A 17,203-nucleotide genomic window follows, 5' to 3' on the forward strand; every position below is an offset into this window, starting at 1 on the left:
CTTAATGATCTTGGCTGTATGTTTGGGGTTGTTTTCCTGCTGCAGAATAAATTTGGGGCCAATCATACGCCTCCCTGATGGTATTGCATGATGGATAAGTATCTACCTGTATTTCTCGGCATTGAGGACACCATTACTCCTGACCAAATCTCCAACTCCATTTGCAGAAATGCAGCGCCAAACTTGCAAGGAACCTCCACCATGCTTCACTGTTCACTCATTATTGTACCGCTCTCCAGCTCTTCGTCAAACAAACTTCTTATGTTTTTGTGCATAGTTGAGTCGCTTGGCCTTGTTTCCATGTCGGAGGTATGGCTTTTTGGATGCAACTCTTCCAAGAAGACCACTTCTGGCCAGACTTCTCCAGACAGTTGATGGGTGTACCTGGGTCCCACTGGGTTCTGCCAGTTCTGAGCTGATGTCACTGCTGGACATCTTCCGATTTCAAAGGGAAATAAGCTTGATGCGTTTTTCATCTGCTGCAAATTTCCTTGGCCGACCACTGCGTTTAGAATCCTCAACGTTGCCTGACTTTTTGCAAGTGTACCTATAAAAATGTGTCCTGGTTTGAAGGCAAAGGGTAGTAACACCAAATATTGATGTGGTTTAGATTTTTCTTTTGTTTGCTCACTTTGCATTTTGTAAATTGATAAAAATAAACAATTATTTATATTTTTGAAAGCATTCTTAGTTTACAGAGTTTTTTTGCATTTTTCACAGTACTGTATATCAGGGTTTGTTTTGAACATTGCATTTGCAATTTGAATATTATCCGAGATGGTTTAGAACCGAGATGCGCCAACTCAGTAATTGCCTGTATCTGTGACCTGTGTGTTTGTCCACTGCCACGCCTCTTTAGGTGACTAGTGGCAGACCAATTATTTAGCCTCATAGTCACTTAAGTAAATATCACGCCCATTTTTCACAACCCACATATCTCCTGAACATTCTGACATAAACTGGCATTTTCGAGACGTAAACATCAGGAGAAAATTAACTTTTTAGCAACAAATTCTTGCAAGATTTGACAACAAATATAAGCTAATGTCAACTAAAGTTTGTGAACGGCGTAACAAAATTAATTTTCCTAATGCCTATTATGGCTTCAAACAATTTAAATATCTAGTGTTGGCAAAAGAAAATAATAAATTATACAAACATAACTTTTCATTCATCTACACAACACTCACTACACTTTCAAAAGAGGCCACGCTTCTTTAGGAGACAGCAAGTGTGTACAGTTTCATACCAATTGCACAGTGGGTCCTGTCTTTAGTTATAGAGAATCTGTGATATTATTTTATCAAGAGACTCAATTGCATTTCTTTTCATAGAATGAGAACTTTTGAAAAAGATGGGGACACTAAAATCATGGTGAAAAACCTGGTTTTAACTGATCTGGTTCTTTTTTTTAAAAAAAGCAAAAAAAAGTCTATAAAACCTCCAAAAAGGAAACGTTATTACTTTTTTTTGTGATTATAGCTTTGAATCCTGGGAGCTCTGTGGTGTTTTATTTACATAAATATTATAAGAATATTTTTTGGGCTTTTCCGCCTTTATTTGATAGGACAGCTAGGTGAGAAAGACATGCAGGAAATTGTCACAGGTCGGATTCTAACCCTGGACCTCTGCGTCAAGGCATACACCTCTCAGTAATGTGCGCCTGCTCAACCCACTTAGTCAACCCGGCCACTATATAAAATAATTCTAATGGGGTCTGTGGTGTGTTACAACATCTGTGTGTGACTCACCGCATCCTTGCTGGTGGACTTCATGATCTCACTCAGGCCGATGCAGACTCCCTGCCTCTCGTCACTCTTGTCAGAGCGCAGTCCCTCCTCCAGGATGGGAATAATCTCAGGGAGAATCTTCTCTCCCAGTTTTCTCACTAGATCACCCAGCGTCCGAGCAGCGATCTATAACCACACCGACACACAGCGTCAGTAAAAGGCTCTGTGGATGTACTTAAAAAAACAATACTAACAGTCGCCAACATAAAAACAGAGTGTGTTTACAAAGATAAAAAAGGAGTCATACCGTTCTCTTGTCAGGGCAGGTGGACGCCAAGAAGCCCAGCAGGAGAGTGAAGAGGGTTGGGAGGATCTCTCGAAGAGTCCTTGGGGTGTTGGAGACCACGATCTTCCACACGTGGAGGGAAGCCTGTCGGACCACCAGCTGAGTGTCTGAACGGCCCATATAGAGGCCAGAGAGGACCCGGTTACGCCGCTCAGCACCAAGAGCTCCAATAATAGCCTGGGAGAGAAAAAGTCAAAGGACAGCAATTCTTAACACATCACTGTTTTTTTCAAAAATGGACCAACACCACACTGCTGTGATGACAACTTTTACTTCTTTTCACTCATTAGATCTGCCTAGGATTTTTGATGTGTTTTGTTTTGAAGAAAATAGATATACTCATACTTTATTGGATGCAGCTGTTCCAAAGTTGTCATCCTCACAAGCGGTCTCTGTGGTCATCTTTCCTGTCACTCCAGAGATATGGAACAACAGATCTCCAAGCAGCTGCACAGAGCTGAACCTGCAAAACAACAACGAGATGGACGCACAACTAGTTAATATAAGACTGAAATTAATACAATCACTGATGTGTATTGCGTGTGTATTTCAGTCTAACCTGATTCTCCACAGGTCATCAAACAGACCCTGCTCCAGCTCAGGAAGCAGCAGAGCGATGGCTGTCTCAGCATACATGCTGATGATTCGCTGGCCGGCTCGCAGTGCTGTGTCTCTCACGTATTCATTCTCATCAGCCAGAGCCTGGTGGACAACACAAATAGGGTTAGATCAAAGGTTGAATACTCTGAATTAAGGTTCTGGTATTTCTCCCTAAAATCCGTTTACCGCATCCAGGAAAAATGCTTGTATGTGTGTGTGCGTTCTGAAGACTATGTACTGAAACCAGGATACTTTCCCCAAACCTCATTAACGCTTTACACAACAGTCTTAGCTTTGGTCCGAGCTTAGTTTGATGTGACATAACTGGATCAACTTTTTAAATAGGCAGATTTCAGCTCAACTGTGTGGCAAAATATATATCATTTTAGATTAAAAGAATGAACTGGATCAAACTGGTCATTTTAAACTATGCAGGCAACATAATCAGACATGCAGATTTGTATATGAAAGAATATCATTTGAAAATTTCATTTCAGTTTTTAAAACTGCGTGAGGTTCTGGGAATCCTGGTAAATGGTGAGAATATTCCCTGGAAGAAGGAATTTTAAAATCATGTAAAACAAAAACAGTTTTGAATATGAACATGAGTGAAATGTGATTTACAGCAAAAATGGAAATCACAAAAACATTTCTGGTCATAGCAATACCTTGAGAATGCAGGGGATGATGGGCCCAACGTAGGGAGTAAACTTGTCTCCAAAGGTGAGAGGCAGGTAGATGAACATCATGATGTAGCCGTCTCTGACGTGGGAGGCGATGTCTACCTTGCTGGCTGTTTGCACCACATCTGGCATCAGCTTGTCCAGCTTCTCTACTCCCAGTCCAGCCATCACCTCAGCCAGACCTGAAGACACCCACACACAAATAATTCAGCAAGTTATTTGATGAACGATGGGAGCAAATGAGAACCAACACAGTGACAGGGGGTGAGAAGAACCAACCTTGTGCAGCTCCAGAGCGATCTACAGAGCTTTGTTCAGAGGCCAGGGTCTCCATGAGCCACGGAAGCAGGTCATCAAAGCAGGACTCACCCATCCCCTTCACCATGGCACCCAGGGCTTTGGCTGAGACTGTACGTACCTGAGGAGAAGTAGAAGAGCAGTTACAGCTTTAACCACACACAGAGCATATATTACTGTAGTACTGTTTGTATCACTAAACACACCTCAGGCACCGGGTCCAACAGGGAGGCCTTCAGTCCAGGAATAACACTGGGCAGGTAGGGTGACAGATCCTATAAACGACGACACGTATAACGCCACAAAATAAAAAACAAGTCTTCAGAATACACTGGTTTAAAAGGACTTTTACACATTTTGTTTTGTTTTTCGTTCAGTGTAATATTTAAGTAATGCTGTGTACCTTCTGGTCAGTGAGGGAGTACATGTTGCCAATGATCTGAGCGGCCATCTTGCGAGTGTCGGTAGAGCGATCCTGGAAGGCTCTCTGGACGATGGGCATGATGAGGGCCAGGGAGGGGGCGTCGATGAAGTGGACAAACTTGGTGTCCAGCAGCGTCTGCAGGCACGTCTGGGTCCTCCTGGACGGTTCAGTGAGAGCGTCCAGCAGGATAGGGGTAATGGCTGAGAGAAGAATAAAGACATGATTGACAACGTCAAAAAACTAATTTATGTTATTTCACATTGGCAGTTCAAATAATTCTAAACCCAATTAGGTGAATCAACACGTATTTGATACAGCTTCAACAAAAATGTAGCATTGATGCATAAAGCTGGGATTTTGTGCCGCTTTCCTTTACACTGTACATATGATCATTTCGAAGAATGTAACCCCTGAATAACTTAAATCCACGATTAACACCCAAAAGCAACATTATCAGATACCGTCTTCTTAAATTCATGCATTCTTATTTCCTTGACATAATCAAGCTTCTACATTAACCACAATGCAACTAGACCACCAATGGTCTGGTCAGAGATTCAAGTGTGTTATGGTTGCAGTGGATAATGTAGCCTCCAGCAGAGTAGAGGATCAGGCTACTGGTTTACTCACTTCTTTCTAACTCAACCAGATTTTTTCCATTTTTAAGTTTGTAGTCTTTAGATCCAACCAATACTGACTCAGATGTGCCAATCTGGAATCTTGCCTACTATGAGGTCATAAGGGGAATGGTTACCTCCCCTTTCTCTGCTTTAACCAGCCAGAGAATTTGGCCAACACATGAGAGAGAGACATCATGGCTTTCAAACGAGGAAAGTGGCATTTAGTCAAGGCCACACCCCCAGCCTCCGTCTTGCCTCCCCAAAAATCAGTGGAATTCCTTATTAACTACACCTCTGGAATTAAATTCAGTGCTCAGTGCCACTGCCAACTGTTTAGCAGACAATAATTAAAGATGGGCATACAGCCCCTCCCCCCCCACACACACACATATTTGCATATTTCAGATGTTTTTAAAATCCCCATTGGGTCGATACTTTCAGACAGTTTATAGGCAATAAGCCTTCTCTGTCGTCGCAGTTCTGCCCCATGACTGTGGGACACTTACCCAGGATTTCGGGGTTGCGGATGACAGAGCCGATTTGTCGGAGGGCCTGTTGGCCGGCCTTCTGCACCTTTACATGGGAGTCGGTCAGCACCTCAGTCAGCTTGGGCACAATGCTGGGCAGACAGGACGACAGCTGCTTCGGCGCACAGAAAGCCATGGCACCGAGCAACTCCACAGAGCCTGGAGGAAAGAGGGGGAGCGGTGATTTACAAGAAGCTACTGTTTGAGTAAACACCTAACTTGATTGTGAATGTCCTGAGATGCTTAAATATTTCCATCATCTCAAGACATTTCAGTAATGCCTAGGAATTCTGTGCATGTAAGGGCTCCTAACCTGCTTTAGTTCTCCAGGACTCCTCCTCTAGAGCCACCAGCAGGGAGGGAAGAACCAGCTTCACCCCGTGGGCGCTTAGGTTCCTCATAACAGCCTTGGCGCAGTCATCTGCAGCCTGGTGGAAAAGAGAGGTAGGGGGTTGAAAGTTTAGACAGGGATCCTACACATTTCTACACACACAAATTCTATGACGAAAATTATTAAAGTTTCCTAGATGAGTGCCTGTCTCATGGATCATGTGTTACGCCAACCTTACTATGTTCTAATGTGGGTACAAAAAAAAACACTGGATAGTTAAAGACTTCTTTTAATTTAGAGCAAGCAACATTTTGATGATACATTTAGGAAAAGTAAGAAACAGATTTTAGCAAAAAGTAAGATATAATCCAGAAGGCGGCTCTGGGACATGGTGCTCACCTCTCTGACATACTGATTTCCGTCTCCAAAGCAGAGCAAGAGGTGTGGCAGCACATGGACCACATACGGCTCAAAAAGCTTCCCCAACATGTTACACAGCATCTCAAAGGCAAAGAGCGCTCCTGGACAGAGACAAACAGTCTGGTCAGGGGTTTCTTATTTTTCTGTGAAAAAAAGTATTCTTGAGTGCCAGCAGATGATGGCCTCTGTTAATTAAGTGGTTCATACAATGAACAGCAGTCCAACATACATAATATCTGCATCACTTTGTGTTAATCAATACAAAACCAAACAGTTCAGTGGTCAGAAACTTTACTGACCTTCCCTCCGTCTGAAGTTTTTCTTGTCCTGGATGGCGTCAGTCAGCGTTGTCATGATGTCCTGCTGTTTGAGTGCCAGAATCCCGAGACCTTTGACCAGGCCAGCCAGCCCATATGCTGCCCCCTTCCTCTCTGCGTACTTGTCGCTCTCCAGCAGCAGCTGCAGCAGGTTCCTTACAATGCCTGCAGCGTCCTCCTTGATGGCAGGGACTAAAGGAGGCAAACAGCCGGCCACAGACTCCTGGACCTGATGAGGGATGACAAACCACATGATATAATGGGATGAAGAGTAATGGACTTCAGCAAAGTGGGACGTGTGTAAAATTCTATAGAGTGGAGAGGAACCGAAGCCTTTCTGATGTGAACAGACAGGTGCCTGATTGAGCAAGAATCTACACTTTGCAGTGCTCAGCAGACGGCAAGTCTCTGGCATCAGTATGAGAGCTGCTTACCTGCTGTGAAGGTGTAGAGAGTGCAGTGATGAGCTTGGCTACGATGGGTTTGACCTTGGGGTCATTTTTATCCAGATGTTTGGCCAAGGAGCCCATGAGAATAACCACACTCTGACGGACAGCGTCATAGTTGGCGTCCTGAGGGGCGTCCTTCAGAAACTCCTCAAACACTGGCAGCAGGGAGCTCACATTGTCCTGTTACACAAAGCAGGTACATATAGTTCAGTGCAAGACATAAATGGTCACATTTGAAGGTATCTGCATGTTTATGCATGTGAAATGTACAGCTGTTGGGTGAGTACCTTTCCGTGTGTGTTGAGAGCAGACAGGGCAGCGTCCAGCATGCAGCGCCGCACCTCAGTGTGGCGGTCGTTCAGAGCATCAGGAACAAAGAAGAGGAAGAGAGGGGTGACCTGAGATTCGTCCAGGAACTGCGACAGCTTGTTCAGAGCCAGAGCAATGCCACCCCTGACAAGACGTGTGTGAGAGAAAATGGTTCAGTGCACAAGAAAAAATTTGATGGTTTCTAGTACTCTGTTATGACAAGATAAGCTTTTTTTTTGTATAAATAGTGTCTGATAGCTAACTATAGCAAGACATTTTGAAGCAAACCCCCTGGGCTGGGTGTAGGATGTAACGGGTCTCAAAATTACAAAGGCAAAAATAGCGAGCCAGCAGCAAAGGCTGCATCTTTGATCAGCACTTTCCTGCCTTTTTCTGTCATTACTATTTTTGGCATGTTATGTCTCCCTGTTGGACCTAATGCACATGTTTCTGCCCTGATTGATAGAAGGCCAAAGCAGTTAATTGTGAATTCAGGATGCATTAACTCTGATTTTCAAAGTAAGATAGAAAGGTTAAAAACCATTGTATATTTAATCTTTGCAAACAAACCCTGATATTTACCTGGCCTCCCATTGGTCAGGAGGAGATTCAGAGATGACTCTGCCCAGGGCATCCAGCACAGGAGGTGGTCTCTTTAAAAATAAAAAATAAAAACATTTTGGTTTCCGAGCTTAAATTCATCTACTAGTAGCCAAAGCAATTTGAGTAATGTGGTTTGGCCATGGCAGGGTCTTACATAAAGTTTCTGGTGGTAGAGTTCAGTGAGTTGGCCGAGCACCGTCGCAGACTGGTCTTTGTACAGGGACACGGCGCTTGACAGAGCTTCGGCTGCGGCAGAACGGACAGCCTCCTCGTGGTGGGTGACATCTCCAATCAGCAGGGAGCAGAGCTCAGGGACCACCTCCAGACCCAGAGATTCCCACAGTCTGAGGAGGGAGGACAGGACAAGAAATGAGGGTGTGAAAATCTAATTTTGCAGGATAAAACATTTTTAAATGACATTTTAAACAAGAACAGAACGGTAAATATTTAAAAAATGTAAAATTGGACCGTGCTGTTGGAAAAGATGAAGACACTTATGCAATGTGTTATGAGTTTTAGGTGTGAATGGGCAGTCAGCTAGTAAAGAAAGGGAGCAAGAAACCACATGACACATACTTTTCAGCCAAGGTTCGGCCCTCCTCTTCAACGTCAAACCTGCAAACCCAAAGCCTGCGCAGCAAACTCAGCCCGCTGGCCTCTGTGCTGTCTGTGGACAGGGCAAACTCCATCTCCAACAATCCCTGAGCACAGAGACATTACGTGTTAATAGCATGTCTAATACAAATACAAGCTGTGTAATTTGTCACTTAACCAAGGTTAACACTAAATATGTGTATAGCAATGCTTTCATCTTGGTCTAGAAACTATTTTTATTGGGATAAACAAAAATGTGTTTTTAGCTCATAAATCTGTGGAGAAAATGGCTCAAACCCATCAAATTTCCTTTTCCTGCCTCAGAACAGAAGAACACTTCACAAGGCAGATGTGTAGAAGTGGGACGAGTAGGTCAAAAGTTGCAAACATAACTTCTGCACACTGTCTCCCCCCCACCTCCTCTAGACAGAGGGATGGGTCTCTCTCTCTCTCTCCCCTCCATCTCCTCTAGACTAAGGGATGGGTCTCTCTCTCCCCCCATCTCCTCTAGACAGAGGGAGGGATAGATCTCTCTCTCTCCTCTCTCTCTCTCTCTCTCTCTCTCTCACACCCATCTCCTCTAGACAGAGGGATGGGATCCGGTTAGGGAGAGTTCTAGCATGGCCAGGCTCCTCTCTTTACCCTGTCTCTCTTAGTTATGTTGTAATAGTTTTAGACTGCTGGGGGACTTCCTTTGACACACTGAGTTCCTCTCTCATCTATCTTTCTATCTTTCCATTTGTGTGCATCCATCTCCCAGAAATGCTTGTTACTAACCTAGCTGCGGGGATTAGCTCGTCATTCCCCGGAGTCCTTATGTTCTTTTTCCCCCCAGCATGTTTCCTTTGATCACGGAGGCGCCAAAAATCAGGGTAGCAGCTGTCGCCAAGGTCCCGCTACGCGTCCTGCGATGCAGTGTTACATCCTGCTACGTTCTGCGATGCCCAGCTAGGTCCTGCTGTGCCTTGTAACGCTGCACAGTGCCCTGCTATGCTACTAAGAACTACTACAACCAAACTACTATTTATTTTATTTTTATTTATTTTTTGTGACTGTTACTGCCACCCTTCATTCTAATCCCAACCGGTCGTCAGACGCCGCCTACCAAGAGCCTGGGTCTGACCAAGGTTTCTGCCTAAAAGGAAGTTTTTCCTCGCCACTGTTTCACTGTTGCTTGCTCTGGAGGAAACTACTAGAACTGTTGGGTCCTTGTAAATTCTGGAGTGTGGTCTATCTGTAAAATGTCTTGAGATAATGCTTGTTATGAATTGACACTATAAATAAAATTGAAATTGAAATTGTCTAAGTTGCAAGGATACATTTATTAGCAATGTTTCGGTAAATTTTGTCTGATATAGGTCTAGTACGGAAACTGACAGGTACTGCTAGACCTGTCATAAATGTGTCTTAAACAATAAATGTGTCTTCATTAGTGTGCAGGACGTTGTGGTTGCAATTTTTCCTGCCTAAAATACAGCTGTTTGCTCTACTGAGGGAAAGGCCAGCTTCAACAAATGTGAAATTAACTGTGATTCACCCTGAGGGCAGCATCCCGGACAGAGAAGCAGGGTGAAAGGAGGGCGTTGAGCAGGACGTCTATTTCTGGCTGCTCTGCCACAGTGCAGCCCTCTCCTCCTCCAGCACTGGCACACAGCGCTGTCAGGCACTGAGACGCCAACACCTGAAACACAATTTGTGTGTGTGAAAAGTCTCATATCCCAATTTTAGGTAGCAATTCTGGCATCCAAGTGGCTATAAAAGAATGGAAATGGGGAATAGAATAAAGAGCTTGACCAAACTAATACAGTGAGTGAGTGAGTGAGTGAGTGAGTGAGTGAGTCTCGATGGTTGAATTTCAAATGTATTTAAACTCAGTCTGTAAAATCCCTTATTTACCTGGAGTCTCGGGGTGGCTGTGGCAATAACTCTTGTCAGTAGCAGCAGCATGCTGACACGTGGTAGCAGTTCTGGGCCGTTCTGAGACAAGAAAACCCAAGTTAATACATAGATCTACAAAATAAAAGGGAGTTATGTCATATAAAGCTTTTCCAATATGGTGTCCATTCATTGTTACAGGTCAATGGCTCTGCCAACTAGCTTTTAACAATGTGTGCAAACCCAGAAGATTGCTTTGTAGATGTCTGCCGAGTAAATACATTCTGAGACAAACCGGCTGCATGGCAACAATGTCTTTTGTTATTCAGTAATTTCAGCTTGTCTTTACTGATGTTTAATTGTTTCCACAATTTTCCTGTGTAGGTTACAGACAAAAGAAAATGCAATGGAGATGCCTGTCTCTACCTCATCTATAGCAAGGTCATCCATTTCTGTGGCGGCCCGAAGCTGGCAGTGTACGCTGATGACTTGCAAGGCTCTGGTCATCATGTTCTCGGTCTCCTCGGTGCTGCCTGAAAACTCCCTGAGCATGGCGTTGAGGAGAGGGAAGCAGACGGAGAAAGCAGGGGCAGACAGTGGCGCCACATCTAACGAGAGAAAAACAACAATACAAAGGAACAAGAGAGCAGTCAGTACAGTACAGCACAGTCACATTTACTATCTCAGTTGCTGGCTACTGTGGTGTACATTTAAATGAAAATTTGTTTGCATATGTACTCTTTTGCATAGCAAAAAATGTCAACTTCAGAACATTTTCAGTCTCATGTTGTCGGTTATTTTAAACTTTCCTTCTCCTTACCTTAAACCAGGGGTTCCCAAAACTTTCAGCCCACGACCCCCAAAGTAACGGTGCAAGTGACTCCCCCCCCCCCCCCATTATAAACGTATATAAACATTGCGCGCGACGGCACACGCACTATAGACGTCTCCAAACACGAGCGTATTGACAACACAAAATAACACAACAGTTTTATCTTGTGTTAAAATCATGGCTAACATGTGCTATTTCTAATCATTTTAAAATTATTTTATTTCTGGAAATCAACTTGCAACCCCCCCTCTCTGGCTTGCGACCCCCCTGTGGGTCCCGACCCCCACTTTGGGAATCAGTGCCTTAAACATCCATTTAAAATATTGGCTTGATATTATCTGGAAAAATACCCTTTATTTATATTTCCTCAATAGTATTAATAAAAAGGTAAATAAATAGGTAAACAGGACAATCAAGTGAGATTTCAAACAGAGACTGAGTTCCTATAGCTGTTGTCATGACTGAACATAAAACACTTCATTATTAGCAAGAAACTAACACATGATTCAGAACACAAGTGAGCATGACTGGGCTCCCCACCGTTCTTGGCATCTCTCTGTGGGACAGTGTGGTTGTGCAGCAACAGTATGGTGCGGTGGGCTGCCGTTTCCAGGTCCTCCTGTTCCCAGGCCACATCCAGATCACACTCTGGCTTCAGCAACCGTAAAGTCACATGTCCAACAAGCACGGCTAGAAGGGGAAGAAAAGTGACACTGAGTCAAGGTGCCGAGAATGTGTCTAACAATACAATATACTAAGACACCAATACTAAGACAGACCATGTACCTAGAAACTCAAAGTGTTTGGGCATGAGGCACACTACGATGTCCAAGAAGACCTGCTGGATGGATGGAGCAGCCAGAGGGGACTGTAGCAGGGGTATTAGGACCTGGAGGACAGCAGGGAGTTCCCTGGTGATCTGAGGTGGTCTCTCTTTCAGAGTGGCTTCCAGCAGACCCACCACGCCCTGCAACTCCACATCCAGCTGGGGACAACAAGTGCACCACAGATCAACATGGAGAAGTTAAGAATGTCACACATCCGGCGTCAAAAATCATTTTGGCGACTTACGTCTACCATACACTAGAAGACATTGAACAGACTTTGAAAAGACTACAGTCGGACACCAGGTCACATCTAACGTCATAACATGTAAAGACTGGGGATCTTGCAGGGTCACACATTGCATAACTACAACTACATTTGTTTTGAACATTTTTTACTAGCTGGTTACTTTAAGGGAAGTTCGCCAATTTTCTGTTCTGCAGTACATGCAGATGAATGGCAGCTGTACTCGGAGGTCTGCATTCATCCGCCGGTTGTTAATGTTCACGTGATTTAACTTCGCTGCCAAGACTTAAAATTTAAGATTATATCAAACACACTTGATTTTGTGAGAATGATAAGACGGGAAAAAGTTTGACTCTGACCGAGTTTTATAATCAGCTTACACTAAACACCCCAACTCTAGCAAGACTCTCAGCATCTCATTCCAATATTGGAACTTTTTCTGCGACAGTGGAATTGCTTGAAAAGTCGCTTGGTGTAAGATCGGCATTAAGTTTCATACCCCTTGGAGTCTCTTGCGAATAGTGGCCTCTTTTTCCAGCTGGATTTGCATCATCTCCTTCTGTTTGCTTGTTAGTTGCAATTCCTCTTTGATACCCTTTTTCTTCTTAAGCTCCTGCAAGATCAAAGAGAAATGAAGATGTGTTCCAGACATTAACACAGCAAAAGAACAAATGATGGTAAGTGCGCTTTACCTCCTGTAACTCCAGTTCAATGATCTGTTCCTTGTAGGAGTAGGCCTTGTTCTCTCTCTTAATGTTGGCCTTCTTGGTGTTTTCCTTCTGGGCACTGCGGCAAGTGTAGAGGAGGAGGACAGGAGTAAATAAATGTCAAATAGACAACACAAGGTTCTGGCGACTGCTGTTGGGTTAAGAAGCGCACATTGGAAGGAGAGGCTGTGTGTTACCTCTGGATGATGCTGTTGTCATACAGTTCTCCCTCAGGTGTCTGCATGATGGCATACTCCTCCCTGGTGACCTGAAGTAGAGCAGGTCGGGACAGTCCCTCGCTGACATGACTGATTACCCGTGGTAACAGCTTGTTAGGCGAGAGGCCAGAGAGGGCACCGACTGCATTTTTCACCGCCTGAGGAAAACAACATGACCACTAAACACCCTGGTACCATGTAAAATGCATCAGCAAAATTCAAAGAGAAATGCACTTCGACATATTTTGCATTTCATTTTAATGGTTTATCTATCCTTCAATCGACCCTTGTTTCTTCACAGGAATCAGTTAAGTACACTTTAGTGTTTCGTGCGCTAAAATCTCATGTAAATGCAGTATAAGGACGTGTGTATTATATTCAGACCTGGTTGTCAGCATTGACCTCCAGCAGATGTGGCAGAATAGCCTCCAGATTCTTTTCTATAAATTCTTCTGCTTTAATGTTCATGGAGAAGAGCAGAAAAGGCCAGAGGCCGCTGCGAGCTCCAACTGAAAGACATATACACAGAGGAGATGGCTTGTAATGGACATGCCACAAAAACACCATCCAAACAAACTCTGGTGTTATTAAGTTACAAGAACATGTGTTAACCCGGCTATGGCTAACAAGTTAGCAGCAGAATCATTCTGGAGAGCAACTCATTCTCATACCTATGGATGGATGATGAGTGACTATGAGGATCTCCATGGCCAAATTCTCTGCTTCGGTGGTGTCACCCCATTGGCTGGCAGAGGAGCAAATAACACACAGCGCATCCAGCAGGAAACGAGGGGGAATGTAGCCGCGACCCAACTCAGTCAGCTCTCCTGACTCTGATACCAGGACATCCTGGGGCAAAACCTGATGGTTTACATTACACAGTCAGTAACAATCAGGCTGAGAAAAAGAAACACTGGTCAAGCTGAGCGGTTGACTGATTCTATGAGCCAAAACCAACTTTTATAAATAATCAGTCTTTACCTTGTGTTTGTTGATGACCACGCGAAGTTCTCCCAGGAGGCCACGGGCAAGACTGGATCCACCAAGAGAGGAGAGCAGCTTCTTGATTGTCTGTTGGGCCCGCTTCCTCACACGCCAGCTCCGAGACAGGAGAACCGCAACTGTGGCATGATGATACATCCTGCACAACAGTTACATGCAAGAAAAAAATAACTAGTTATTAAAGCACCAAGGTACATCAGACAATTCAAATGTATTTTTGCTCTGCGTGTTCCAGCAAAGAAAGGACATTATATTGCTTTTTGGACAAAAAGCATGAGTTAAACACCACCGTATCGCAAGAGCTGCAATCGGTGGTTGAATGGATAAAGAAAAATAAGCTAGTTCTTAATATTTCAAAAACAAAAAGCATGATGTTCGGTTCACATTATGCTCTTCATAAATCAAGTTGAAGCTTTGCATAAATGATGTCTATGAGACCAAACTTCAAGGAGTTATTTTACAACACACACCCCTTCCGAATCCCAGAGTTATCCTTCCTGTCCAGGTCACATCGCAAGTTGCATTTTAAGCTACATGACACATGAAACTTTATTGATTAGGACCGGCGAGTTACATCGGCCGTCCGAGAGTATACCAGGCAGACACACAGTTGACAACCTGCAGGAGGAAGCAGTGGAGACCGGCTCGGACATACGATGCACGCTGCGGGCCGTTGGACTTGTGTCAGCCCCTCAAGCGGTTTCAGGAAAGTGGCTGCATGTGTCCAACATGCCTACATCTGTCCATGGACACGAAGTGCGTCAGAGCTTCCCGGACAGGTAAACTGAGACTCCATTTTCTGTACTTTCTTTTGAAAGGCTGGCTGTTAAAAATTGCACCTAACTAGCTAATTAATTAGCCTGAGTTAAACGCTAGTTATCAGTAAACAGAAGGTAGTGGCTTGTGTCTGCTGTGTGTGCCATTGTTTAAGCGTTGGTGTGTTGAACCGTCCCCACATTTGGCGAGTGTTAATTTCAGACCCTGCAGTAGCCATTTAATTTACTTTGTAAATGTAAAAGAACTTGATTGAAGAAGAATTTTCAACATGCTTGAATCATCTCCACAATAGAGTTTAGTTTGTTTCCAGTATTTTGTTACAAAGAAAACAATTGTTATAGCTTTGGTTATTTATTTATTTTACTTTGGTTTGTTAATATTGTGCATAGTTAATATTGTTCTTTGGTGTTGAATCAAATAACATTTGAAAGAATCAAGGTTTGTATTGAATCATGGGTCAAAAATTGTGAAATGAAACGAATAATGGGTTTGGTGTATCATTACAGCCCTAATAAAAAACAATTATATCTATAGATACATATCTATAGATATATATCTATACACACACACACACACACACACACACACACACACACACACACACACACACACACACACACACACAACACACACACACACACACACACACACACACTTTTTCTGGGTAAACACAAAATATGCAGGCAATTTGTTTTGCCTGCGGCCTATGTGTGTGGTTTATATAAGTATATAAGGACTCTAAGACATTTTCAAGCTCAAAAAATCTCTACATGTTAACAGAGGGACAGACTCACTGGGACTTGCTGGTGTTAAGCTTATGATGATGGTCCAGGAGGAGCCTTTCACAGAGCAACAACACTGTGAGAAGAGCTAAAGACAGAACAAAAACATGCCATTATTTCATGTCTTTATATTTTAAAACACCCATGAGCCTTTTAAGCTAGTAAAAAATGTTGACAATTGCCTTACTTTCCTCGTTGACCTGGGAGAGGAACTTCTCTGTGGTGAAAAGTGGCTTCTTCTCATCTAAGATCAGGTTCCAAAAGCTGGAAAACTTAGCCTCTGTAGAGACAAAAAAATCCTAATCATTTTCCATCCTTGTATGCTCCAAAATTCTCTATAAGGGAGAAAAAGTCATTTTTGAGATGCCAGGCTCACCCATCTGCGTCTCCAGCAGTGCCAGTCGACTCAAAAGAACAGAAGCTGCAACACCTTCAGAAAGCAGAGCATGCTGGGAGTTTTGTGCCGCAGCCTTCTCCACTGTTTGAAGGAGCAGGGGCACGAGGTCTGAGGCTTGGGCCAGAGTGTCACCTAAAAACCAGGGAAAGGTGATAGTACAAGATCACGCACAGCGGAGGAAAGAACAAATTATGGTGCAGGTGGAACTTGGCTTAGGTGCACCTAGTGGAATCCAGGGGTTATGCTGTTATTTACTGTTGCATTTCTTTCTACATCCACCCAGGTATAACCAACCAGTCTCCTGTATATACCGTTGCAGCCTGGTGTCATTTTCAGGCGATTCAATCAAGGTAAACACAGTGAACAGCCGTGCGTTTTGCCACTGTTGCCGCGGCGCTGGCTCAATTATCTTAGAGTCATGCTATTAGTTTAGGAAGCCCTTGATTTAATATGCGACAGAGTTTTTTTTTATATCAGCGATATTAACATTTATAACGTTAATATCGCTGTCGATCAAGTGGGAAGCCAAAATTGGGATCTTGATTAATATGCTATTATCTGAGCAGCCCTAATCCGTCAATTCGCCTCATAGCATAGCGGTCTTTGTTTGACTGACCTTTGAAGGCCCCCAGCATGGCCTGAAGGTAGGCATGTCGAACCAGAGTGGTGGAGGTCTTGAGGGTAAAAGCTTTTTTCAACCAATCCAGCAAGGCGGTGGGAACTTCCACTGTGAGACGACTGCTCCACTGGGAGAGCACAGACACTGCATGCACCAAGGTAGCCTCGTGAACTAAATAAAATAAAAAAAATAAACAAGACAAGTTAGTACTTGACTGAAACACTACACCGTGGTCTGTTGAAAATGTTCCAGGCCTAAGACATATGTACTCTTTTTGTGCTTAAAGGTTTTCACATAAAGTTGGTAATCTGTCTAGCATTCTGGCAGGAAGTTAAGGAAGAAAAGTCAGAGAAGAGATACCTTCTTGTTGTAAATAAGGGATGAACATCACAGTGACTGCAGAGCTGAGAGTCTGGCTAGAGGTTCCTGACGCGGCATGATGGCTGCAGCTGGCAATCCCTAGGACAAGATCAACATTTGTCAGGTTGAAAAAATGTTTACTTATGGACAGCTAATAATTTTAAGTGTTGGCATGGCCTCTTACCTGACAACACACTCATCTTTTGGGCAACAACTGTGAGCTTTCCCTCAGACCCTGCAACCACAAGAATTATGATTCAGGTGGGCAAAACCAAATATGTTGAAGACAATATTTCAGTCTAATAGGTAATTA

The 17,203-nt window shown here is 43.6% G+C and overlaps 1 protein-coding gene across 1 annotated transcript in view; it reads right to left on the reverse strand.

Annotated features, from left to right (window-relative positions):
* Positions 1-17,203, reverse strand: part of LOC116688976 (eIF-2-alpha kinase activator GCN1) — a 42,516-nt gene that overhangs the window by 12,297 nt on the left and 13,016 nt on the right. The window contains exons 11-44 of the mRNA XM_032515221.1: positions 17,075-17,125; positions 16,891-16,989; positions 16,528-16,701; positions 15,891-16,043; positions 15,702-15,794; positions 15,527-15,602; positions 13,935-14,094; positions 13,625-13,814; positions 13,338-13,462; positions 12,933-13,111; positions 12,721-12,814; positions 12,528-12,641; positions 11,744-11,942; positions 11,498-11,647; positions 10,552-10,733; positions 10,147-10,227; positions 9,788-9,931; positions 8,233-8,357; positions 7,811-8,000; positions 7,636-7,706; positions 7,032-7,197; positions 6,730-6,924; positions 6,278-6,524; positions 5,958-6,079; positions 5,541-5,655; positions 5,207-5,386; positions 4,060-4,280; positions 3,863-3,931; positions 3,639-3,777; positions 3,345-3,541; positions 2,636-2,778; positions 2,422-2,539; positions 2,038-2,253; positions 1,752-1,916 (exon numbers count right to left, since the gene is read on the reverse strand). Of these exons, the coding sequence (XP_032371112.1) occupies positions 1,752-1,916; positions 2,038-2,253; positions 2,422-2,539; positions 2,636-2,778; positions 3,345-3,541; positions 3,639-3,777; positions 3,863-3,931; positions 4,060-4,280; positions 5,207-5,386; positions 5,541-5,655; positions 5,958-6,079; positions 6,278-6,524; positions 6,730-6,924; positions 7,032-7,197; positions 7,636-7,706; positions 7,811-8,000; positions 8,233-8,357; positions 9,788-9,931; positions 10,147-10,227; positions 10,552-10,733; positions 11,498-11,647; positions 11,744-11,942; positions 12,528-12,641; positions 12,721-12,814; positions 12,933-13,111; positions 13,338-13,462; positions 13,625-13,814; positions 13,935-14,094; positions 15,527-15,602; positions 15,702-15,794; positions 15,891-16,043; positions 16,528-16,701; positions 16,891-16,989; positions 17,075-17,125 (4,943 nt within the window). The remainder of the gene's footprint in view (positions 1-1,751; positions 1,917-2,037; positions 2,254-2,421; positions 2,540-2,635; positions 2,779-3,344; positions 3,542-3,638; positions 3,778-3,862; positions 3,932-4,059; positions 4,281-5,206; positions 5,387-5,540; positions 5,656-5,957; positions 6,080-6,277; positions 6,525-6,729; positions 6,925-7,031; positions 7,198-7,635; positions 7,707-7,810; positions 8,001-8,232; positions 8,358-9,787; positions 9,932-10,146; positions 10,228-10,551; positions 10,734-11,497; positions 11,648-11,743; positions 11,943-12,527; positions 12,642-12,720; positions 12,815-12,932; positions 13,112-13,337; positions 13,463-13,624; positions 13,815-13,934; positions 14,095-15,526; positions 15,603-15,701; positions 15,795-15,890; positions 16,044-16,527; positions 16,702-16,890; positions 16,990-17,074; positions 17,126-17,203) is intronic.

This window comes from Etheostoma spectabile, chromosome 5 (genome assembly GCF_008692095.1).
Source record: "Etheostoma spectabile isolate EspeVRDwgs_2016 chromosome 5, UIUC_Espe_1.0, whole genome shotgun sequence".
Lineage (NCBI taxonomy): Eukaryota > Metazoa > Chordata > Actinopteri > Perciformes > Percidae > Etheostoma > Etheostoma spectabile.